We start from the raw sequence: 26,164 nt of genomic DNA, 5'->3' as shown, positions 1-26,164 counted from the left end.
CCGAGTTGGCTCGTAAGCTGGGTCGTGTATGTTCTTGGGAGAGTTTGGTTAACCATTTTATGTATGCAAATTAGCCGGTCAATTCCTCGCCATTTGCATATCCGTCGTTGGGTGTCGCTGGGCTGCGTACCACTGCTGGTATTACAACTTTCTTCCTTCCAAATAAACTCTGGTTGGTAAGAGTCTCGTGTTTTATTGCAATGTTTATGTCTTCTGGGAGCGGTCTGTGACTTCCTGTCTTCTCTTTTCTCTTCTGATTTTCCTCAACTTTATACTTGACGAAAGTCCTTGTATTTCACTTTTTTTTTCTTAATAAAGTGGATCACATCCAGGCATCACTAAGAAGGCTGTCATCATCAGTCTCCAAACATTTCATCGTGATCAGTTTGTTATCATCATTACTTAAATCATTACACACTTAGGACATATTTGGTCATGGAATGTTTTCGAGAGGGAAAAATAACAAATGATAAAGTCATACCTTCATATGTTGGCAAAATTCATAAGTCAGGGGAATGTGAGGGGTGTGTGGGGGCTGGAGTGGGTGTAGAATTTATTGTGGGGGTAACGAGTGAGAGTGGAGGGTGTGGGAGCTGGTGTGTGGAGGCAACAAATTGGTGTGGAGGATGTGGCGGCCGGTGTGTGTGTGTGTGTGTGTGTGTGTGTGTGTGTGTGTGTGTGTGTGTGTGTGTGGAAGAAGAATCATAATCCCAGCCACTGGGAGGGACAACAACACAGCCAGCCACAGACACTGTGTCTCTGTACCTCAGACATTGAACGCGCTGCGACCTCCAGCATAACTGGTGATCGAGTGTTAAACTGTGCTGGAGGAACGCTAAGGGCGAGGGGCAGTGTGTTTCTGGTGCTCCAGAAAGTGCTGTGTACACGCTGTCAGCAACGTCTGTACTCTACATTTACCCTAAGTCCACTTGAGAGTAACACGCAGGAGGGAGGAGACGAGGAAGAAGAACTGAGACGGATGGGAGAGGAGGACGTTATCATGAGAAAGATGTGCCTCCTGGCATCCAGGGCAAACCACGATGTTCAAGGGTCGTCTCGTCCAAAGACCAGTACAGAGACTGTCCATTTCCTCTCTGGCCTCCAAAGCGTAGCCCAGACCCTCTGTGTCCCTCCCTGGCCTCCAAGGAGTCCAGTAGGGCAGGACTCGAACCCATGGCACACCAAACACCTCGGCTTCCGACCAGCAGCATCAACACGATCCAGCTGTTTACATTCGGGGCTTCTGGATGAGAGTGTTGTTTACACTGGCGGGTCTAGAGCTCCATCTGAATATTCATTTCCCTGTTTAGGTCTGGCGGATCTCACCCCCGCGGTTGATGACTACACGAGACCTCCTGGGATTTAATCCCAAGTAGAGATTACAGATGAAGGACTGCTGGGATTACATGAGAATTTTGATAAAGAAAAGATTGTGAAGATTAGAAAGCATATATAGTGACGTCGAAAGTGTGAGGTTGTTAATATGGATGTTGTTATGGTTATTATGAAATATTGTGAGGGCTCTGTTCACGGTTGTTATAACCCTGTTGTAATCTGCCATATGGTTGTTTGGTTGTGGCTTCAGCTTGGTCCCAGCGCAAGAAAAATTCCTATTTTTGGATTTGCTAAAAAAAGAAAAAAAAAAATGTTGATTACATAAGTAAAATTTACACTGAAAGTTTACCCCTGTCAGCTGATGGACGAGGGGGGTAAAAAGTCGTAAAGAAAATCATATAGGATCATGGCGAAACTATTGTAATCTGAAAGGAAAAAAAAATCGTTTCCTCACTTTATTATACATCGCCAGACTTTTATGATTGTATATAGACCGGGTATTGTTGGTTTGTTTTCTATATGTAACGATGGTTTGCATGTGGTGTTGTTGTTATTATTGTTGTTGTTGTTTGTCGTTGTTGTTGTTCATCTTCTCCTTACTGTCATATCTGGTAGCAATTCACACAGGTTTTCATGTCAACATTAACTGTCATTGGTCGTGTAGATTGTCATTCTTCTCCACCGTAACTTCCTTACATCATTTGATTTCCGACTTGAGCAGATCTTGAGGGTCACTAGCCATACTCTAACCTGCACAACATTCGACCGAGCTCTACAGTATGACCTCAGGTGGCATCATATCTTATCTGGGCATCACAGCTGCAGGTTGGCGGTGGCAGTATAAGGGAGGCACACTCAGCCTGTGTGTGGAGCGGTTCTCCTCCCGTTAAAGGATTCAAGGCGTCTACACCAGACACGAGACTCACATTCTCTGAGTCATTGTCCATGCCCTGCCGAAGGGGATATTTCATGTGACCTCTGACCTCCGCACCATAACCTGAAAATGAACCACGTTCCGTACTTCTGCTGGGCCCAGGGCGCTGGCTCGTGTGGTCAGGCTCATGGTCAGCTGTGGTACAGGGGTCAGCATGTAAGTTAGGTGAGACAGGTGGATAGATATATATAGACAGATAGATAAACTGATAGGTAGATAGATTAATAGATAGATAAACAGATGGATGGATCGGCAGATAGTTAGGTATCTAGATAGATAGATTAACAAATTGATATACAGATAGATAAACAGACACACTGACAGACAGAGTGACAGACACGCACGCCAAGTTAAATTAAATCCACATTTTCCTACTTGTATGAAATTAGATTTACTTTGTAGCGCCATTACCATATGGTTGTCTGGCTTGTTTGTCGAGCTAGGTTATATAGCAGTCCTAAACCTGTCGTGCAGACCAACATTATAATATGTTCCATGGTTTATCGTTTCTTTTTTTCCATTATTTCATAATGCCTCGTTTTCCTCTCCTCTCTCATCCTATAGTTGATTCTCCTTTTTATTCCTTTCTATAATCAATTGAGTTCTTTTCATCTTTCATTTTCTCTGTCTTCCTGTAAACAGTCTTCCGTACCCTCGTGTCGTATTTCCGGGTAGTTCCAGGTCCTGCTCTATATCCTCACCATATTTTAACTTCTTTCCAGTTTTTCCTCTTTCCAGCGTCCCCTCGTAAGTAACCTTCATTAGTGCCTTTTTCTCGTAGTTTGTCTGTTGATTTACGTCAACGTCTCAGGTGTAGCCTTTCTGCGTCTTCCTCAGCTTCCAACCCATTTGCAGTTTGTCTGCCTTAATTCCCACTTTTCTGCCTCCCTCAGTGCAATATCATTTACATGTTTTCTCCTCTGCTTTCTCATTCTTCCCTTCCTTTCTTCTCACCTCTCCTCCTGCTACCTACTCCTTGTATCGATGGTTCCTAGGTTCTCCCTCTTTCGTTTTAACGAGCTTATATTTGTCTCATCGTTTATCTTTATTGCATATTCCTTTCAAACCTCTTGCTCGTCTCCCTTCACCTCCTTCTCTCCATCTCCCCCGAGGCAAGGAGAGGTGTCTGGCGGCCAAAAGCTGTTGTTCCCCTCAAGGGGCAAAATCCACCTGCTTTAAATCTCATCTGTCGTGGAAATAGTTCTAAAATACAGCAAAGAATCTTGCATTCGTCACTTGTCTGGCCAAAGGAAGCTTGATCTCCCTCAGTGTGTGATGCACCATATTGTACACCATTGATCAATGGTCGTAATCAGTTGAAACTTAAGACAAAGTGTTCATGATATTCCTGGATACGGAAGTCATTTCTTAAGATCCAAGAACGTGGAAAATGGAAGTTCCTGTGATGTTCAAACTTCCTCTGAGTCAGGAAGTTCACGATGAGATAAAAATAAAGTCAGGAAGCCAACGAGGTAGATGTTTCCGAGTTTCTTGCGCTCGAAGATACATATATTTCGACTTGGACAGACGCTTTGACTCTTGTAATGCTTTCCAAGTCTGCGTAACGACTGGGAATTTGCATATCTATATTCCGAGAAGGTGGGAGGGAGGCAGTGGGGGGGATCTTGCTTATGGACCTCACCTCGTCTTGATCTTCAGCAGAGACCAAGTCAACCTTTTTCTTATCTCCATATTGTATTTCTGGTGAGGATCTCGACGTTACTGAGAGTCCTGTGAGGGCAGATGTGAAGGTTAGTGTGCATAGGTATGTACGACAGCGAGTGAGTGTCTGTAATCTATACAGCTATACAAGTTTATACGACTGTGTGGGTCGTGGTGTGGGTTCCGGTACGACTGTGTGGGTCGTGGTGTGGGCTCCGGTACGACTGTGTGGGTCGTGGTGTGGGCTCCGGTTCTGCCACACATTCCCAGACCCCTGGACTTATACGAGCCTCTCGTCGGGGTCGTCTTTAAAGCTCAGACTACGTGGAAAGTTTCCATCAAACTCCAGATCTTAACTTCTGTAATGTTGCCGTAGAAGAGACCTTTCTTCCTCCCTTCTCCCGCGCTGTGAGTGTCCTATCCTAGCGAGTCAACGGCAACTTATACTCCACACAAAGGTTTTGCCCGCAAGTCATTTTACTTTTCTTGCCATGTCTTTGTGACGCAGGAAGTTGTTAACTGTTGGAACGAACTTTGGGATGAGGCAAAACACTGAATCTGACGTTTTTAAGACACCTCGGCCGCTGGAAAACCAAATGGCAAAATGATTTTTTTTTTATTCTGGTGATTATGAGGGAACAAGGAGGAGAGGTAGGGGAAGGGACGAGAACAAGATAGAAAGGTAAAGTGATAGATTTTTTGAGTTTCTGGGGCCTTAATATGCAGGAGGGTGTGAGGCGTGCATGGGGCAAAGCAAATTCGAACGATGAGGTATAAAGGGGGCGAACTGCTGTTAGTAGACTGAAGCAGGATTTATGAAGCGGTCTCGGAAAGCCATAGAAAGGTCTTGGGGACTTGGTTGTGGATTAGGGGGCTCTGGTTTCGGTGCATTACATATCAGAACATTGGAATGGATGCGAGCGAATGAGGCATTTCTTCGTCTGTTCCTGAACCTCGCTACGCTAAATGCGGTGATCTATATATATATATATATATATATATATATATATATATATATATATATATATATATATATATATATATATATATATATATATATATATATATATATGAGAGAGAGTGATGGACAGGCAAGGGAGAAAGCAAGAGTACAAAACAGAGACATAGCACATGCATCTGCTCAGCCTGATGCATCACAAAAGTTTCTCTGTGCCTGAAGCCTGAATTAATTTCCCAGCACCCACCTTAATGCCTTATTACCTCGACACCTTCCCTGTAAACAACTTGATCTTTTATATCAGGCTCCCACACCAGAGCTCCGGTGTGAGGAAGCCTTTTACCAGTCAGCAGAGGCCGCGCCACGCCGTTCATGTAGGCGAGCGAGCCAGCGTCCCTCACACCCTGGCCAACTCGTACGAAAGTGCCATTGAAACTTTGTGATTGTTGTGCCTGGCTTATTGTCACAGGAAGTGGGGTCAGTTGGCGCTACTGAGGATCTTTGGTGAACGAAGGATTGAAGAAAGGAAGCAAGAAGGTCCTAGCGTTGTGTGAAGGAAGGGAAGATGCAAGGAAACAAAGAGGTCGTACTCTCATGTTGAAAGAAGGAGGGGATGAAGGAAACAAGGAGGTCCTTGTGTTTTGTAAAGCAAGGAAGCAGGGAAGTATTATTGTTTTGTGAAGGAAGGAAGGAAGAAAGAAGGCATGGAGGATTTACTGTTTTATGAAGGAAGAAAAGTGGGTTTTCGTGGAATATGAAGGAAAGGAAGAAACGAAAGAGAATGACACTGTTGATGTTATATCAGGGAAAAGAGAATGAAGATCAGTCTTCCTACCTGTGTAAGAAGGAAGGAAAATGGGATATTTTACTAAAAGAAAGAAGGAAAGAAAGACAATTTCTTGGTTTTTTCAGATAAAGTTAGATGGACAGAAGGAAGAAGATGGTCGCTGATGTTCCCCGCGAAGTGAGCCGAGGGAAAATTATAGGTGTCCAGTGAAGAGAGTAACGGTTGTCTCGTTGTGTTGTGAATGAATGAAGGAAAGAAGGAAGGAATATGTTGATCGTGTTATGTGAAGAAAGGACATGAAGGTAGTTGCGCACGGTGAAAGAAAAGTTGAAGGAGATCTCTGGTGAGGATGTTGGTGAAGGAAAAATGAAGGAAGGTGTTCTTAGTGCTAATTTTAGTGAGCTTGGAAGAAAGCATCACATTACTTCATTGACGGAAGAGATGAAAGGAACAGCTTTTGTCGCCGAGTGAAAGCAGGAAAGACTGACTTTGTTGTCAGTGTATATTACAGACAGAAGCTGTGAAAGAAAAGGAGGCTTTTGTTGCTTTCTGAAGGAAGGAAAAGAGGTAGTTCCTGCTGGCTGACGAATGGAATAATCACCAACTATATATCCCACAGGGGATTCCAAAGCCGCTTTCATAACGGTGTAAAGATGTTTACACCCGAGGTGTTTCCTTCAGCGTCCGTCGACAGCGTAGCATCAATGCCTCCCCTTGGTAGCCACAATGCGCCTCCCTCCGCCGTATTATCTAAATAATCCAAGATCCTGACGACGGAGGCAAGAGCCCCGAACGATGCCACCTCGTCGATGCTGCCGACACAAATACTTTTACAGAACTTTATTTTTTCCAAGTCTCCACAGAGGAGCCGGGAGGAGACGATTGTCATCTGGAGGCCATAACGGGAGATCTCATATACCTTCTTGCCGTGGCAGACCGTAATGGAGCAGAGCCAGCAGCCTCTTACACCAAGGAAGAAACAATGAGAGACTTTAGCCACCATCTCCTACCAAAGCCGAACGAGTAATGGGTCTCAACTGCCGCATAATAACGGAGGGCACAGCAGTGGCTCGACCAACCTTTTGTCACAGTAGAGAGCACAACAATGGCTTTCAGTTTCCTCTCTTAACACAACAATGGCTGCAGTGACAGACGTCATCCCGGCGTCGCAACAGAGGCTCAGCAGCGGCAGCAGAATATCATAGATTCCCTTCCTCCTCAGCAGGAAGCTGTTTACCACACTCCATACTCCCCGCACACCCGCCGCACACGGCATACTCCCCAGGCACCAGCTGCTCACTCCATGCTGCGCTGCTCCCCAGGCACCAGCTGCTCACTCCATGCCGCTCCTCAGGCACCAGCTGCTCACTCCATGCTGCTCCCCAGGCACCAGCTGCTCACTCCATGCTGCTCCCCAGGCACCAGCTGTTCACTCCATGCTGCTCCAGAGGCGCTAGCTAGCCACTCCATGCTGCTCCCCAGGCACCAGCTGGCCACTCAATGCTGTTCCCCAGGCACCAGCTGGCCACTCCATGCAGCTCCCCAGGCACCAGCTGCCCACTCCACACGGGTTTGATGTAAATATAGAAATAAATGTTGAGCTGAGGAAAATACATTGTAAAGATAAAAGGAGGAGAGGATGGAATGTGAGAAATATTTCACAAATATGTCTCAACCAACTCGACGGCTCCCTTGTCTTGAGTCTGGGCGAGACCCTCACTCGTATATCCTCCACCTTCCCACATGTCCTCCATATCAACACCTGTGAGGCGGGGTACCACCTGAGCACTTCCAGGAGGCACTGCACCACAGCTTCGGAGGCAGACAGGACCATTTGACAGTGTCGACCACCATAGGCAGCTGCCTTCAGTAGAAACACCAAGCAATTCAGCCATGAACAGAGCTTACCCACTCGTCACTGTGACCACCATTAACCAGAGACAATGTTCTCCGTCGCCAGTAACATCATAAACCAATCGTAACCTTTCCATTACCTCCAACAACATTCGCCATCGCCAACAGCAACATCTCTAACACTACTGCCTGGACTCACCAGCAACAAGAAGGTCTGCATCACTGATGACTGTAGTAATGACATTTCCATCAACATCAATTATTCTCAGCAGCAGCAGTAATGTTTCCATCAATCACAGTCGACATTATCTCCATCAGCATCAATAACTACCACCAACAAAGGCGTCCTCACTATCATCAACAGGAAGAGGTGTTGCTATATATCAACAGGCAACAATCATCACCATTAGGATTCCACTCCCTCAGCAGGATCAGCGTCCAGGCGTCCTAGCCTGGAGGCTCCAGACAACTTAGTGAATTGTTGAATGGTTCGGCCGTCAGGTGGTGGACGGCCTGACCCGAGGTGACGTGTGCCAGGTCCCCCAGGAGGACCGGACGAAGCAGCCAGGCCAGCAGGAAAGAAGGTTAGGGCGGAGGAAGAGTGAGAGGCGCTGAGCCACGGTGAGAGTTGTGGAGGAACCTGATCTCTCTCTCTCTCTCTCTCTCTCTGCTTCAGAACTCTATTTTCATACGTCTTTCAGTGCACAGCTAAAGTAAATATTGGTCAAAATATTGGAGGTGTACCCACAATTGTACAATAGCATAGGGATATATATATATATATATATATATATATATATATATATATATATATATATATATATTATATATATATATATATATATATATATATATATATATATATATATATATATATATATATATATATATATATATCCTGAGGGGCACTATTAAGCCAGCAATATAGACAAGTTTTCTGTCAGGATATGTACAAGTAACTATATCCTACAAGATAGGGTACACATGCTCTCAACACGCAGGTCACGACGGTGGTCCTGGTTATTGGCTGGAGTTCCCAACAGTGCCTGACGATGACTGATGAGACACAAGTGACACTAATCTTTCCACCAACGAACTCCTGCCATTTGACAATAGTGGCGAAAACTCCGACAGTGTGGCGTAGTATCTTGCCCTCTATCATTTCTCTGGAGTCTTGATCAAAACATTTTATGATGCCCGGGGGTATATACCTCATTTCTTCAATGCTTTCGATATTACAAGGTTATAAAAGAGAGAATTTCCGTTTGGATCTCACGGGAAAAGCATCACACTTGTTCTTACCAGACACTCTAACGTGTGACACTCTCACAAGTCCCTTTAACCAACCACTTGGTCGACAGTACCACTTCAACTCAGGTTAAAGTATTAGGTATTCGACACATTGTAATCGCAAGACTGGATGAAGCATTTGCTGATAACCAAGTTTTGAAAATAGTCATCGACATGGCGCTGGCAGGACATGCCCCAGTCATAGTGCATAGGAAGAGCAGACAAGAGAAGTCCGCTTGCTTGATATTTTGACGTAACTCTACATCAGCCGCGGTAAAATTTAAATGATCGTGCGAATGGAAAATGGGGCGAGAGTAAGACGAAAGAAACCACAGCTCCTCAGGTGGTTGTAGAACTGATTTTAAAAGCCGAAGTGTTACAGGAAGGAGGAAGATTAGTAGCCTAGAATATTGCTCAATTTCGCAAGGTGTGGCTGGTCTGCACACAGAAACTATGGGAAGAAGTAGCCAGAGGCGAGTGAAGGCTCCATGCGTTTCTGGCGGGGACACATGTAAACGGGTCATGAGAACAGTGGCCGAAAATACATCTATAGAGCAGGGAGAGAGCAGCAACATCACACGGAGAAATAGGAATGTTTGGAGAGATGATGAACTAAGAATTAATGAGACAGAAGTTCTATGACTCCATCCTGGTTATTAAAGAGGTGGAGGAAGAGGCACTCCAGTCATGTGAGCAGTATTGCATACTGGGGAGAATAAGATCTCGGTAGATGTGAAATAACAGCACACGAGAGAAATAATCATAACATATTGTAATGTTGATTATGAGGGGTGTCTAGGATGAAGGGATGGGTATGGCTGTACCCCAAATGTTTATGTTATTGCAGCGGATGAAGTGATCAGGGGGAAACGGGTAGCATTCAGAAATATGTATAGACAGCACTAGTGAATTTGACCAGGTTTTTGTTTACCCATGCCGGGATGTCGCATAGGTCCAAGTTATGTGTTCAGCACAGGAAATGGAACGAGTATTAGGCTGAGGAAGGGAGGCGAAAATGAGTCCAGGGATGTATAGTCGTCATGAGCGTAAGAGTGCACCAGGTTAGGTGATGAAGAGAGGTCATTCATGGTGAGGAGGGAGAGAGAGAGAGAGAGAGAGAGAGAGAGAGAGAGAGAGAGAGAGAGAGAGAGAGAGAGAGAGAGAGAGAGAGAGAGAGAGAGAGAGAGAGAGAGAGAGAGAGAGAGATGGCAGTAGAGCAGAGCCCTGAGGGACACCATTATTGAAAGATTGAGAGAGGGAAATTGCTTTATCAATAGTTGCTGCAGTGTGACCTTTGACTTGATCCTTAAGGGTTAGGTCATAATTTAAGTTCAAGAGTCATATTGTTGGGCTCAAGGATGGAACGATCCCGTTCATGGGTTGTATAGACGAACTCAGAGTTCAGTATTCGTATAATCGTTCTCAAGGATCGTATCGTCATGCTCAAGGGTCGTACCATCCTGCTCAGGCGGTTGAACAGTATCAGAAGCCATGAATTAAAGCATTTGAAATCAAAGTCCAGAGTGAGGCACTCTGGATGATGGCTGACTCCTAGTCACTTGAGTGACAGCACCACATCCTCGGTGGTCCTCAACAATCATTACTTTTCAGCTAAATCCTCAGTGTCATTTCTCCCACCTTGGAGGACAAGGCTGCCACCTTCACCACATCAATTTATTATAATTTTCATCGACAGTGACCGGTGGACATCTTCCCTCAGTTTCTTATTTCCTTTCTCTTTTACTTGGAACTTTGCATTCCTTCGTTTCTTCAGTTCCTCGAAGACTCCTCTCATGTTCCCCTTCTACTACACTCTGGGCCTCTATTTGGTACAGATTTTCACCGTTCTGTTGCGCAGGGACGACCTTTAGTGTTTTATCTCTAGGTTTACCTTGAAAGGCGACTCAGGTATTTCAGTGGTTGGCAGTTTGGCTGCATTATTTAATGGCTGAGAAGGTAAAGTGAGAGGTCAGATAGGGCGTCGCATGCCTGTGCATGGCTCCCTTGATGGTGCTGGTTTAACCTCACTTTATCCAAACGCTCTCTCCCTCCCACTCGATCTACACGCATGAGCCGTGAAGTACACTACATGTGGTGAGTGTGTGGTAGACGTGCATATGTAAATGTAATGAGGACTCGCACTACATCCACTAAAACGGTTACTTTATTTGCGAGAAGCAGCGGAATGTTTTACGAATAATACAACGGACTGATTGAGATATCACGATGCAGCTGAGTGTTGATTGTGAATCTTGTTACGAATTCTGAATCATAACGGTAAGAGATAACGGTAAGTTGGAGTAAGGAGGAATTTGCTCCTTGAAGTGTGAGAAACGAAACATTTTAAATGGGATATTAGGTACAAATAGAAAGGACTATAGTTACAGAGGGGAAGCAAAGCAGTGATTATTTAGTTTTATATATATATGAGGACGACAAATGTAGTCAGTTATGACGTCAGTCCTTCTTTCAACCAGATGAAAATAAGAATAAGCAGAAGCAGTACGAGAATTTTTACTGCTGCCTGTAAAGAAGTAAAGCGGAATGTTTTACGAATAATACAACGGACTGATTGAGATATCACGATGCAGCTGAGTGTTGATTGTGAATCTTGTTACGAATTCTGAATCATAACGGTAAGAGATAACGGTAAGTTGGAGTAAGGAGGAATTTGCTCCTTGAAGTGTGAGAAACGAAACATTTTAAATGGGATATTAGGTACAAATAGAAAGGACTATAGTTACAGAGGGGAAGCAAAGCAGTGATTATTTAGTTTTATATATATATGAGGACGACAAATGTAGTCAGTTATGACGTCAGTCCTTCTTTCAACCAGATGAAAATAAGAATAAGCAGAAGCAGTACGAGAATTTTTACTGCTGCCTGTAAAGAAGTAAACACAGTGCTGCTGCCAGACGTGCGGTTAGTGTCGCATCCCCGAGCCCTGCTCGTTGGTAAGTCCAGCGGCGGCTCGGCAAATATAGTGTGACGCTTATTTGTTGGGGCGAAGAGGAGAGTGAGGGGGTAAATGGGACGGGAGAAAGGGAAGGACTGGAGCTTAGCCCTAGGGAGGAGCTGGAGCGAGAGGCTCAAGGAGGGAAGAAAGGAAAAGGTCGAACAAGAAGTAAGAGGACACAGAATTTTGAGGACACCTCGATGGATGGAGGCAAAAACGAGGTGCAAATATAGAGGGAACTAGGATAGGGTGGATAAAAATGTTGAAGGGATGTTGATAAAAGTTAGGGGGACAAAAACTGGGATTTGATCGAAGAAGGAACTACATAAAAGACTGGAAACAGAAAAGTAAATTGAAAACAGAAACATGGAAAAGATCAGTGAATAATGTGGTTCAAAGAACCAGTAGTATGGTGGCTGTTGGGTGTAGAAATAACATTAAGGCGGAGAAACTGAGCTGGAACTGAATGAGATGTTCTGAAAAGATACCTTGTATAAAATGTGATATAATGTCCTTAAGTAGGTCGCCCTTCTGGTGTGTTCACACATCCCTGAGGTCACCAGTAGCGAGGAAAGCTTAGGGACAGGGGTTCGAACTAGCCTTTCCAATGAGAATCTTCAAACCCAAGAATACCTCCTTGTATACTTTACTTGGACCATCTGCTGCGTGAGTCTCATACCCCAGCAGTGTTTAGTGCCTCCTGTGACTGAGTAGTGGGAGATCTTCACCTTACACAGTAGCTGGAAAATGGCTTCCTTCCTTCTGACCACATGACTGAAGGTATCCTCTATTGCAGTCTGGTCAGCAGGAAATTTGGTTATTGCCGACCAACGAAGAACTTTTGCTGCTGGCTAAACTGGACAGCCTCTCTCTTTTTCCATACGAACTAAGTCTGATCGTGTGGGTCTGATGCTAAACGTACCTGGCTGAGACTGATGAAGTGGCGAGAAATACCTCGAGATGTTCCTTCTTTTCGACCAATATGTCTCTCGGTCTTCTCGGCTCGGGTCGGGTCGTGAGGGAGCGAGTGAGGCTCCAATATCGCCCATCTCGGAGGAGCAATCCCCTGGAGGCCACAGTCTGGTTCCTGTCACTGATAGAAGGTCCAGAGTTCGAGCCCTTGTGACCTTTGCCGTCGGACAGACTCAAGACGAACTTTGCAAAACGTTCTGGAGGCCTTCCCTTCACCACACTGTTGGTGATGGGAAGGTGTTCCCACCCCCGTCCTACTGGTGATGGGGAGGTGTTCCCATCCCCGTCCCTCTAGTGATGGGAGATGACAGGAAAAAACAGATGGCATGTGGGTGTGAGGTGGGGCGGGGCAGAATGTGTTGTACCAGGCGCTTGATAGATAATGTCAACCACATTAACGGCATCATAAGCCTTACCCTCATAGAAAGGTGGATAGGAAGGGCAGGGGAAAGAAATAAATATAGATAGGAAAAAATAAATAAGAAGGAAAGAGACTAGAGGGAAGAATTGGATGGAAAGGAACTGAGGAATAGAAAGAAAGAATTGTGAAAGAAGAAACAAGAGCAGAGTATAAGAAGATGAGGAATTGATAAAGAAGGTTGTCTCGTGAGGAGGAAGGGGACGGGACGATGAGATAGGAAGTCAGGAAATAATGTGGGGAAAGAAGAAGATAAGGAAGAGGAAGAAATAAGAATGAAAATATGAGAGTGAGAATGATTAAATCAAGGAGGCAGCTGCAGAGGGACAAGACTAAAGTGGGAATGCCAAGAGGAGAGTGTGTAACTCGGAAGATTGTGAGATGAATGAGAAATATCGTGGACTGTGACGTAATTGTCAAGTTCCAGTAGGCGAGGGCGACAGAGGAGAGGAGGCAATAATCCGGCAATTTGCAAAGTTTATTGGCATTTTAGGAGGGGACAGAGGATAGATGTGAGAAATTAAACAGCAGGGAGGCGCACCAGAAGCCAGGAGAGACTGGCACATACGGGAGGAAGATGAGACAGACCGGTTGAGGAAAAGTATGAGGCCAGACACCTGATTATGTAGCCTCATGAATGAATAAAGTTTTCATTAATAACATTATCATCCTGAGGCAAGATATGAGAGATAGATGGATAGATAGATAGATAGATAGATAGATAGATAGATAGATAGATAGATAGATAGAGAGAGAGAGAGAGAGAGAGAGAGAGAGAGAGAGAGAGAGAGAGAGAGAGAGAGAGAGAGAGAGAGAGAGAGAGAGAGAGAGAGAGAGAGAGAGAGAGAGAGAGAGAGAGAGCAGTATTCTCCTAATTTCTTATTTCACTAATTATATTTCTGCACAATATTTCTATTTTCGGACGTTACCTTTGTGTAGGGCATTTATTAAACAACATACGCGAATTTCTGTTTTATCTTATGTAGATAATTGGTGATGCGCCTCGTCATTCCTAGCCTTCAACTTGTCAATCCTCAGAGAGAGAAATTATGAAATCTACATTATTTATGTCGATTAGTCCGTCGTTTGTTAGTTAGACGTCGTTTGTTAGTTAGACGTCGTTTGTTAGTTAGACGTCGTTTGTTAGTTAGACGTCGTTTGTTAGTTAGACGTCGTTTGTTAGTTAGACGTTGTTTGTTAGTTAGACGTCGTTTGTTAGTTAGTCCGTCGTTTGTTAGTTAGTCGGTCGTTTGTTAGTGTGTTAGGTAGAGCGGCACGGTCGATGGATGGTACACTACAGCTACTGGTGCATGACGTGTTCAAAGCACAGATCTAATGGAGAATGTAAACAAAGCTTGTCGTGTTATGATCCAGGATGAAGAAATAAACATCAGAACTCTCTTCTCTCTCATATCTTTCCTCATGACTTTGACCTGACCCTTACCAAAAGACAGGTTATCCACTTGCTTCAAAACTCTCACAATATTTTCATTCCACTTCGTTTTTTACATCATGTTTCCCGCCATTTTTATATTTCATTTAAAGCCTCGCCACGAGGATGACCCTGGTGTTCGCATTCAGTTCTTCCTGCTGCCAAGGAACATTGTTGCCCCGTCAGCCTTTCACATGGCAACCCTCTGCCTCGTCTCCTGCCCGGCTGGAGGACTCTGACCCTTACAGGCGCTGAGGACTACAGTGGTCCCCATGGCCACCAGGACGGTGTGGTGATCAGGATGGGTGTGGCTTCCTAGAATAGGATGTGGTCCTCAGGAAGTGAGTGACCTACTCAGAACGTGTATGGTCCTCCAGGGAGGTGTGGTTCCAGGAGACGTGTGGCCCCTCAGAGGGGGAATTGGCTACCAGTACAGATGTAGGACCAGAACAGGTGTTGTCCACACACTCCCTTGATAATCCTTAGCCTCCAGAGGAATTATGCTCTCTGCTGTGTTCCCATATTTTCCTCTTCGCCACCACACTTACCACATACATTCCTCTTTTTTCTGTACTGTTATTTTCTGTTTGTTAATATGCATTGTCTCGCTAATGTGACTCCTTCCTCCGCTCTTTCACTTCGATATTATGGTCTTCCCTTCTCTCTTGTTCGTTCCTCTCGTCTCCCTGTTCTTTTGTATTCCCCATTTGTTGAAATTCCACGTCAATATTCCCGTTTACAGTTTTACCTCGTTCCCTCCCCTGTATTGTGCTCACCCGCCTGCGATCTTTTTTTTTTTTTTTCGTTTAGTTGGGCCAGGCAGACAGGCCATGGGTGTGTGGTGGAGCTGGTCTGTTTGTCCTTCTGCAGGAGAGACGTGTCGTGTGGTTGACCGTCTGTACCAGGGTTGTCTTCCATGCACAGGTTCAACTGTCTTTTTTCTTCTTTGAAAAGGTCATACGTTAAGGCTGGGGGGGGGGGGGGGTTGCCAGGTCGGTTAGCTATCGTTCCAATGTGTGGATTCTTGTGTTGCTTGCCGTGCTCCTTCATCATTCACGCACTGCACCCGGCCCCCTGGCCGCTCTCAGCCCCCTGGCCACATCGGCCCCCTGGCCACACCGCCCCCTGGCCACGCCCGGCCCTCTGGCCGCACCTGGGCCCCCTGGCCGCTCTCAGCCCCCTGGCCACATCGGCCCCCTGGCCACACCGCCCCCTGGCCACGCCCGGCCCCCTGGCCGCACCTGGGCCCCCTGGCCGCTCCCGGGCCCCCTGGCCGCCCCCACTCAAAGCTTTATTAAATTCTACTCCAAAAACTGTTCCCAGACTCGTCCCCACAAAACGCAACACTTCATGACTTACGCCGCAACCCCACAGGGTTATTATAGTGACATCACCTGGCTCGGTGTTCGAACACATCTCTCCCACAAGTTCCATTCCATTTCCCTTCCAGTTTTCCTTCCCCTTCCGTGCCGTGTCCTTCCCGTTCCCTCCCGCCGTCCGTGGCGATGTGGTGGACGACCTGTCGAGCAGCGGCGGTTCATTCCCCGGTGCGGAGTTTGGCGGGAATGATAGCAGCGGGTGAGGCTAGCTGGGGAGGTTGTATTGATCATCTTAAACTTGGTCTTTCTCTGGTCTCCTTCCCCAGGGTGGCTGGGGCGGAGACGCGGGAGGATCTGGGGTGTGTGGAGCATGGATGACCTCGGGGCGGGGGATTCTGGGCATATGGGACTGGGGAAGCTGTATTAGGGAGCTAAGTAGTGAGGTTTGAGGAGTCAGGCGATACCGGGATGATGCAACAGGTATTAGTTATCCCCTGATGATGTGATTATTACACGAAAGTGCACTTGGGAACTTATCGTGTTTCATTTTCCCCGCGGACTCATAGGAATATATATATATATATATATATATATATATATATATATATATATATATATATATATATATATATATATATATATATATATATATCACACAGTCAGTTGCTGAATATTAATTATTTTTATAACTGGAAGTTTCTCCTTAACCCAGCTCAGCGCACGGCTGCCATTTTGCAGATAATTACCATAATAAACCACACCTGGAAACGTTCAGAATTCTTAAACAATTTTCTTTAAGAATGATACGTTATATTTTTTCCCACGTTAATAAAACATTTACAGATTTAATAAATTTAAGCTCAGAGTATTTACATTTGCGAATACTGAAGCGAGAATATTCGCAGAATGTTAATGATGTGGAAAATATTTGAAATTGTATTTCCACAGAAACCTTGACACGAAACAAGAAAGTAACTCGAAAATATTTGTGACCGTAAAAATTAAAGGAACGAAAAGTATTGGCAAAATATTCTAAGAAAGTCTTTTCCAAAAATCAGAATGAAGTATTCATAATATAAATTTTTTTTGAAACCGATGAACTTTACAATATACACCAAATCTGAGAATTTGGAAATATAATATTTGGCCGAACGAAACTTAGAAATTGGGGAAACTTGAAAATCAAAAAGTTTCTCTTTAGTTAACAGATTCAGGAGAAGGTTTACCCAGAACACCGACCACGAGAACCTCTCCATCTGTGGCATCTTAATCCTTGATCTACGGTGAGGAGACGAGAGAGAGAGAGAGAGAGCGAGAGAGAGAGAGAGAGAGAGAGAGAGAGAGAGAGAGAGAGAGAGAGAGAGAGAGAGAGAGAGAGAGAGAGAGAGAGAGAGAGAGAGAGAGAGAGAAGCAGTTAGATATAAGAAAAGAAACAAAAATGACAAAGAGGCAGACGATACAATGATACGCACAAAGGATAGACAGATAGACAGACAGACAGACAGACAGACAGACAGAGAGATAGATGTAAAGATATACAGACAGAGAGGTTGCATCCATAACTTAATAAAAGGATTAGGCCGGAACAGAAGACACGAGAACCATCTTGGCAAAGCTTTAGTTTCCGCGGATAGGAGATGGGATCTGATGCCATAACAGAGGATGTTAACTGTATGTTGGCAGGTTACGATTCCCTGATCCTCTCCTTCCACCCAAACCACCTACGGCGTTTCTTCATTTCACTTATCTACTATCATGGTCGTAGAGCGCCTGGGAAATTAAGCGGAAATGAGAAAAAGATAAGAAATTCATTTTAGGAAATGTAACAGCGTGAGAAATGGGCCAAATATTTATGTAGTGCATTTTTGTGGGAAGATGGAGGCAGCGGCGCGGGCCGTTTTCTTTCTATACATTTATATATATAACGTTCATGTCAAGCCTGGGAAATATTAAAGAAATTCAAGATTGGTTCTGTTAAGATGCTATCATTTAATAAAGTCTTACTTTCTTCCAGTCATAATTGGATATATATATATATATATATATATATATATATATATATATATATATATATATATATATATATATATATATATATATATATATATATATATATATATATATATATATATATACGGAGTAGATTGGGGGGGGGGGTGAGAGGTTTTTGAGCCTTATATCGGAGAGACAAGGTGAAATACGAAGACATAACACTATCCTCAGGCCACTCCTCACCTCGCTGGACGCCCCACCCTCGGTCGGCGGGCCGGCGACCTCAATTACCGACACCAGTGCCCAGCCGTCCACCAGACAACCACTAGGACACCTCACTACTGGTCTCCAGCTCCACTTGGCTACGATGGCGCTGACCTGCGTAACCTTGTGGAGGTGGCAGCATGGGGTCAGAGAAGATACTGTCCTCCCCACCTTTATTCAGGAACGAGGAGCAGCTTGATATCGGCAGAAAATACGTGAAAGTCGTAATATTTTGGTGTTTTTATACATTCTAGGAATATGGAATATGACATTATCGTGCTATACATCCGCTTCGGCTCATCATCATCTGAGGTTTAAGTGATTCTCCAATAACCCTCACATCCCTGCCTGCATATCATGAATCCACTCGTAAATAAAGTGGGTGAGGCTCGGGAAGTGTAGGATGGGCTGGACCCGAGACATCTGAACTCCTTCAGACTCCTCGTCCTGCCTCTTTATAAGTGCAAGCTAAAGAATCTGGTTTACAACCGATCAAGGAATTTTGTTCAGCCTATCAAATACGTCAGAAGGCAGGGAGCAGGGGAGAGTGTAGGTGTATCCAACCCGAGTTGGGAAGAGACAAGTGTGTGTGTGTGTGTGTGTGTGTGTGTGTGTGTGTGTGTGTGTGTGTGTTGTGTGTGATGGTACATGACGGTACAAGTCATGAACTCGACGATGCGACCCTTAATTATGTCAGAGGTCACTCCTTCATACCCGAAGGTCATGGTGTCGTGCTCAAGAGGTTAACGACTCAGTTCGCTGAGAAGATTAATCTGAAACAAGATGTACAGACGCTGCCACAAGTGGTGGCCAGCCAGGCGAAGAGAATCTCCTCGAACCAGGAGGCTCCGGGAGGTCGCTCAGGTTGTTCCCTGAGGTTGTGAGGACGTTCCTCCACCAAGCTCCTGCGTCTCCTCCGCAGGAACATAAACACTGGAGAAAAACAATACATATGAAGAATTTTACTGCGATATAAGGTGAAACGCTCGGGTTTTTTTTCTGTGTCCCGGAAATTCTCAAGTGACTGACTTGTGTGTATATAATTTTCAACATATTTATTAGAATGTTTGATGTGGATTTATACTGGCCGAGCTGCCTGGGGTGGGGGAAAGGGAACATAAAGACTGTGAACAGTATGAACATGGCTGTTATCTTGGCCTCTTGTCTCGAGATGGCTGGATTTTCATCATTTTTCTCTTCTCTGTATATTTGTAATTCCTTTACACGTTAATCTTCGTTATCATTGTAAGGAATTTTCAGTCTCATTTACAACGAAACTGAAAATTCATGTTTAGATTTTAGATTTACGTCGCTTTAATAGTTTTTGTTTAGCTTGTGTAGAATTATTCATAGTCTCAAATTTCCTCTCGGTAAATACCATGGTGGAAGGGGAAGTGGTGACGCAGCTGTGGCGAGGATGAAGGAGTGGGTGAATATGTTTACAGTAGGTGAAGGGTTGAGGTAAATAAGGGTGTGGTCGCACGTAAGGAAGAGCTAATGTGTCTATAATGGAAGAGAAGGATGAGGACTGGCAGTGAAAATAGATTAGCGGTGGTTGTAGGTGGCTAACTGGATGGAAGTGGAATATCAGGAGATGGTGGAGTAGTGCCAGGGAGTCTGGGTCAGTGAGGTGGACAGTAGACAGTTGATGAAACGTTGACAGAAAGCTTTCAGCCAGTCATGCCCTGGTGCTGCCTGTCAAAGTTCACCTGGTGAGCGACAGTGGCCTCAGGCAGGAAGGGTTCGTGAGGCGGGAGGGGCGAGCCAGCTGCCAGGTGGCTCTTCAAACCGAAGTGAGCCGTCAAGGAGCCGAGGAACAGTGGCCCTTGAGCGACACCCTCAGCCCAAGTGCCACTCGAGGAGACTCAAGGTCTTCATTGGATAACTGGTCATCGATTGTCACGATGGAAATGGTTCCAGAACGTCAGGAGAAAGAAGGAACTCGGCCATGACTGATGGCAACCCTGGTGTGATCTTACTCAGATTATCACCTCCTGACGATGATCTGAGCGTCATGACGATGATCTGAGCGTCATGACGATGATCTGAGCGTCATGACGATGATCTGAGCGTCATGACGATGATCTGAGCGTCATGAAGATGATCTGAGTGTCATGACGATGGTCTAAGCTTCATGACGTGGCTATTATGATCATCTTGGGGTTTGTAAATGATGTTACGATTATGATGTTATATATAATCTATGACATCCATGAAGTCAATTTTGTTTTCATGAAGTCATGGAGATGATCTTAGAACTGATGATGTCATGAAAGATCCTAGTCTTGCTAGGTAGTGACGTCACGGTAAACTTAGGTTCAGGGGTGAAGACAACACTGATGTACCACTAGTTTCGTTCGTTGACTTCACGGAAATGATGTAGAAAGTTCGTCCTATGACATCATGAAGGCGAGTGATATCGGTTTCCCTCGTTGATATCATTGAAGACGTCGCAGGTGTTAGTCTGTACAAGATTCGTGACTTGTCGTGCAAGGCCTCCACGCTGTTTACAAAAGGTCAGACGTGATAAATTCATCCGGCGATATTGGTGACATATGTCCACCACTATTCTTGGGTCCAATAGTACGAGAGGCGGAAGGGAAATTCGTTTGTAAAATGTGACCTCTGGAGATGGGAACTTTCACTTTAAATAGTTTGCTTCCTACATTATCATCTACAGTTCAAATTCATATGTTTCTATTCTGTGTTGATTATCAATATAGTAATCTGCGAACGGTAAATGTTATGTCATATAATTCTTATGATTTTGATACACTTAGTGATGATATATTGGAACTTTTGAGTGTGAAAAATGATATACCCTAATATCATGACATGATAATCATGAACTACTACCCTCTCTATGATAAAGGAATGACTCGTGGATAAAAAGTGAGAAATAAAGAACTCTGAAAGTGGAAGTATTTTTGAATTCATTGATAGATGTCAACTGTGAGAGCAGTTGGTCATCTGAGAATGATGAATGAAAACAGGATCTCTGGAAAATGGTACCACTGGCAGGTTGATGGAGGGAAGCCAGCTGGACGATTCGACCAGGTGTGGGCTGAGGGTAAAGGACAGACTCCCACAGCAGGAGGAACACCCCAAGACGAGGTAGAGGATCATGAAACGTGCAGGATGGGCGGAGGTGAGGCAGGTTCCTGCACTGGCAGCTCGGGTGTGTGATGATGATGATGATGATGATGATGGTATTGTGAAGAACTGGAGGTCTAGTCACCATCTCATGAATGTGAATCATGACTTACGCCGCCAAGGTTACGCATGATGTTGATTATACGAAATATTGATAAAGGATTTTATTTTCCCCGAAGATATCGGGGTTACTGCACATATGTGGGTTTTGGTTCCGTAGTTAAGCTAAGCATAGTTAATAAATTGTCAGATGGCTGTGGCGAAGACACGAAGAATTTCAAAAGTGATAGATAGTTCATGTAATCATCTTCCCCTTGATGAATAGAATAAGTGGAGATATGATATCTTGGTTCGCGGGTATGGCTTGTATTGTCTTCCTCCTCCGTCTCAAGAAACTGTGATTAACGGGGCTACAATGTAAGGAAGGATGTACAGATGTACACATAACTCTTTACATTCTTGTTTGTTTGTTTTCTTACCTTTATATGGAAGTTTCAGGTGTTGCTGGTGTTGTAGAATCACTTATGATCAAAATTATTCGTCTGAAACATTTTCCTTTCTTGTTATTGGTCTTCTCTTTCCCCAGTGCGGACGGGAACTACGAGGTGACGCTGATGACGAAGGCGACGCTTAAGTTCACGGGGGACGTGGTGTGGAAGCCGCCAGCCATTTACAAGTCTTCGTGTGAGATCGACGTTGAGTGGTTCCCCTTCGACGAGCAGTCGTGCAACATGAAGTTTGGGTCTTGGACCTATGACGGCTTCCAGGTTGGTGCTGGGGGAGGAACCGGGGACTCAGGGTAACCTGGTCCGCTCTAGGGGAGGAACTGAGGGCTGGGGGTGGCCAGGTTTTGTGGTACGGTCGAGATGGTGGCCTCTGAGATTCCCAAATGGTAACCTGGGAGATGGAAGGGAACCACGTGACACTGGGGAGGAGCCACACTGTGGATATGGGAAGGAGGGAAGTACGACGATAGGGCAGAAGGAGAGGAGGAGGTTGAGGAGGGTGAGGGATGTCGGGTGTGTTTGGTGGAGGCGATGAGTGTTGCAAGGTCGGGGGAGGGTACTGTTGGGTTGAGATCGAGGCGCGAGCTGGGTCAAGGGCGTCCTAAGGATGAGGCGCGATCTGGGTCAAGGGTCACTTGGCGAAACTCTGAATAATATACAAACATTCAGGTCAGTGAACGTCATATGACCCAATATCTAACAGAAAAACATCTCAGTTATGTCTTTAACGTTCGAGATAACATCGTAAAGCACAAAAATGATCTCGAATTCAATAAACATCATGGAAAAATTGGCGGGAACGCATGTTTGGTCACGTTCAGCACAGCTGGGCGGACGCCGGGGGCTTTTTGGCCTCCAGGAAAAATTAGGTCGGAGGAAAATGTTTAGCGTTTGTGGCCATGATGAATGGCGGGAGAACTCAGGCCAGCGAGCATGACTCTGGCTCCGGAGGCAAACAAGTGGTGAGGGACGGCGAGCTGAGGTGGTGGCCAGGGGAAGGTGTCTGTAGGGAAGTAAGGGTGAAAAGAGAGTTGTAGGCTATGCACGGGAGGTGTGCATGAGTGACTGGAGGGCTGTAGATCATGCAGGGAGATGCCTGTAGGGCGGATAGAAGAGTTATACGTTGGCCATGCAGGAAGTCATGAGAGGGAAGGAGCAGGACAGCAAGTAGGAAGCTGCTGGTGAGTGAAGTAGGGAGGGAGAACCTGCTGGGTGGATGGAGGCTGGGAGAGCACAAGGGAGTTCGTGGAAGGACGGTGATGTTATTTGCTGCAGGATAGTAAATTCCTGATATACATAGACAGAAACCGTACAGTCAAGGAGAAGGCGCCTCCGCATCCACCTCATCCTTCGGCACATCAACTAGTGGGAGAAATCTGAGAGTATCACTTTGTTGAATGGAAAGAGTATACCGCTATGGAAATTGTATAGGAAAGTGCGAATGGAAGGTGAACACTGGTCTAATGTCGGCAGTCGGGTGTTCAGGAGGGGAAGCTCATGGTCAGACGGTTAAGATGCTGAAATACGAAGATGTTATGCTCTCGTCCTCGAAGACGATTATTGAGTGGTAATTACTATTGATGAAGTGTTTATTTAGCTATAATATAATGGTACTGATAATCTTCTCCTTCATGAAATCTAATGGCGGGATTATTTCAATGTTCTTTTACTCCGCTGATGATATTACTTCTGTCTGGAGATGAACGTTGATGTGGGGAGAAGGATCTGGTGGAGGGTGGAGAGGGAGTCCTGGTGAGGCTGGTCAGCTGGGGAGAGAGTTCGGTGGTGGTCTGTCCGTCTGAATGATTACCTTGATAGGAGACTAATTACTTTTACAAATGCTCTCTCTCTCTCTCTCTCTCTCTCTCTCTCTCTCTCTCTCTCTCTCTCTCTCTCTCTCTCTCTCTCGTTTATTCATCGATTTAAACACCGTTGTATCTGCTATTAACCAGCTCAACCACTCATCTTTTATTCCTGTGTTTACTGACCAGTCTGCTGACGGATCCATCATTTGACGCGTAGATTTTAAGCTTCGATTCGAGTTTCTGTGTTGCATTGTGAAATAACTTACCTTAGTGATAAGTTCCACCTTATTCATATGACGAGTAAAATAGGTTTTTGTTTGAAGCAGAGTTTAAAAGCAGACTTTGATACCTAATAAGACTAATATGATTAACTGAAGGATGACAAATGTCATTTCATTTATCATGTGATTAATCGAACGAATGAATTATTCAGAGGAACACTGTAACTTTTCACACAGTCATCCTCTCCAGTCGAACAGCCATGAAATACTCAGATAAAGCAACAAGGACAAGAAGGAGAACAATATGTCCAACAAACAAGAAATATAGAGAATACGTGATAGCAATATCAACTTTATGGCAACACTTAAAAGGATCTAAAATCCCGAAATTTATTGCCGTCATAAAGCTGAGAATTCATGGCTATGGTTCATAGTGTGACCTGCCCGAGGGTGGGTCATGGTGTGACCTGGCCGAGGGTGGGTCATGGTGTGACCTGCCCGAGGGTGGGTCATGGTGTGACCTGCCCGAGGGTGGGTCATGGTGTGACCTGCCCGAGGGTGGGTCATGGTGTGACCTGCCCGAGGGTGGGTCATGGTGTGACCTGGCCGAGGGTGGGTCATGGTGTGACCTGCCCGAGGGTGGGTCATAGTGTGACCTGCCCGAGGGTGGGTCATGGTGTGACCTGGCCGAGGGTGGGTCATAGTGTGACCTGCCCGAGGGTGGGTCATGGTGTGACCTGCCCGAGGGTGGGTCATGGTGTGACCTGGCCGAGGGTGGGTCATGGTGTGACCTGGCCGAGGGTGGGTCATGGTGTGACCTGCCCGAGGGTGGGTCATGGTGTGACCTGCCCGAGGGTGGGTCATAGTGTGACCTGCCCGAGGGTGGGTTATAGTGTGACCTGTTTCAGATAGGTTGTATTGTGACCCCCTGAGTTCCGTGGATGCCCTGGATGGCATCGTGAGCTGTGGGCCATCCTCTTTCATTTCTTCATCCAGTATGACCAATCAACCTTATCATAAACGAATAGAACAAATACCTTGTGGGCACACAAGATTTTTTTTTTCTATCCTGGAGGGCCGGGCTCGTTGTGAACCAGAACATAGCTTGAAACACTCGGTGATTTCCCCCTCCCACCTAAAGGAACCCCCCGGGAATCCCTAATAAGACGACGGCTACGAGAACGTGCGACGGCTGACTATGCCTTGCCTATGATATGTCGGGTCTCGTGGAGAGAGCGAGAGGGAGCGAGTTTTTCAACTTAGAATTCGTTTAGCTTCTCTTTGATCATCTGGAGCTTCCATTTGTCGATGGCTTAAGTAAACTAAAAGGACTTTGAAGTTCCGTTCGGGTTAAGACGGCGAAGATAAACAAAACTGAAAGGAAATCCATAACATTCCCGCCCAAACTAGTTTTACAATCCAAGGTACGTTAGGCATGAACAAAAACATGAAAATCAGGGGAGAAGGGCGGTAAACGAGGTTAGGTCAGACTGGGTCACGTTCCAGTGATTTGATTTGCCTTCCTGATTCCATAGACCTTCGGCTGGACTCATCTTAATGCCCTCCCGTCCGTCCGTGAACATTATTGATTCTTTGCTACAGGAAAACATCCTATGATTGGTCCATTGCTCGTCACTGTAGCCAGTAAGTTTGTATACAACATTCATCATAATTCTTTATTTTCTATAATTCGAAAAAAGCCAGAAAGATCTTGATCCTTCCCTTCCATTACACATATATACTAAAAGAACACGATTTTTCCGTTAATCTGGAAGTAGCTCTGGCGAATAAAAGCCCAAACTCCCGTGTCATCTGTATATTGGTAAATTTTATTGAGCTACAGTGATATGATTACTGTCAGCTAATACAATTGTAAATTCAGTCGATACTAAAGAACAAAATCTTTGTATGATGTATCATAACATCTGGTCCTGACCAGGAGAGTGTAGCTGAAGGTTTGACTGTATCTTGTTAACTGCTCTTTATTTATACGGTTGAATTCGGGTTTACATTTTGACAACTTGAATATGTGTATATGACAGCAAAATTCAAAGCGGTTGCCTATGACATGGAAAATACATTGCTATATGTATATGTCAGATGCTCTGATATTAGCTTGAAAAACTGGTCAAGATTAATACAGTTGTGATATTTTGTTTATCTTTGTATAACCCTGAAATATACCTTGTTGCTGTAGGATTCTAGCAACATTAACGTTTGATATATATATGTTGTTTCGCTTCATAAACCTAAGGAAAATACTTGAGATTCTTTTGTGGCCGCACCTTGGAGATACACTGCATCAG

General features: G+C 45.0%; 1 protein-coding gene across 1 annotated transcript in view; it reads left to right on the top strand.

The window, feature by feature from the left end:
- The window catches only part of LOC139747961 (acetylcholine receptor subunit beta-like 2), a 240,686-nt gene that overhangs the window by 147,780 nt on the left and 66,742 nt on the right, over nt 1-26,164 (top strand). The window contains 1 exon segment of the mRNA XM_071660469.1: nt 21,913-22,093. Coding sequence (XP_071516570.1) covers nt 21,913-22,093 — 181 coding nt within the window.

This window comes from Panulirus ornatus, chromosome 71 (assembly GCF_036320965.1).
Source record: "Panulirus ornatus isolate Po-2019 chromosome 71, ASM3632096v1, whole genome shotgun sequence".
Lineage (NCBI taxonomy): Eukaryota > Metazoa > Arthropoda > Malacostraca > Decapoda > Palinuridae > Panulirus > Panulirus ornatus.
Note: the sequence above shows the minus strand (reverse complement) of the source record. Positions and strands in the feature narration are given on the sequence as shown.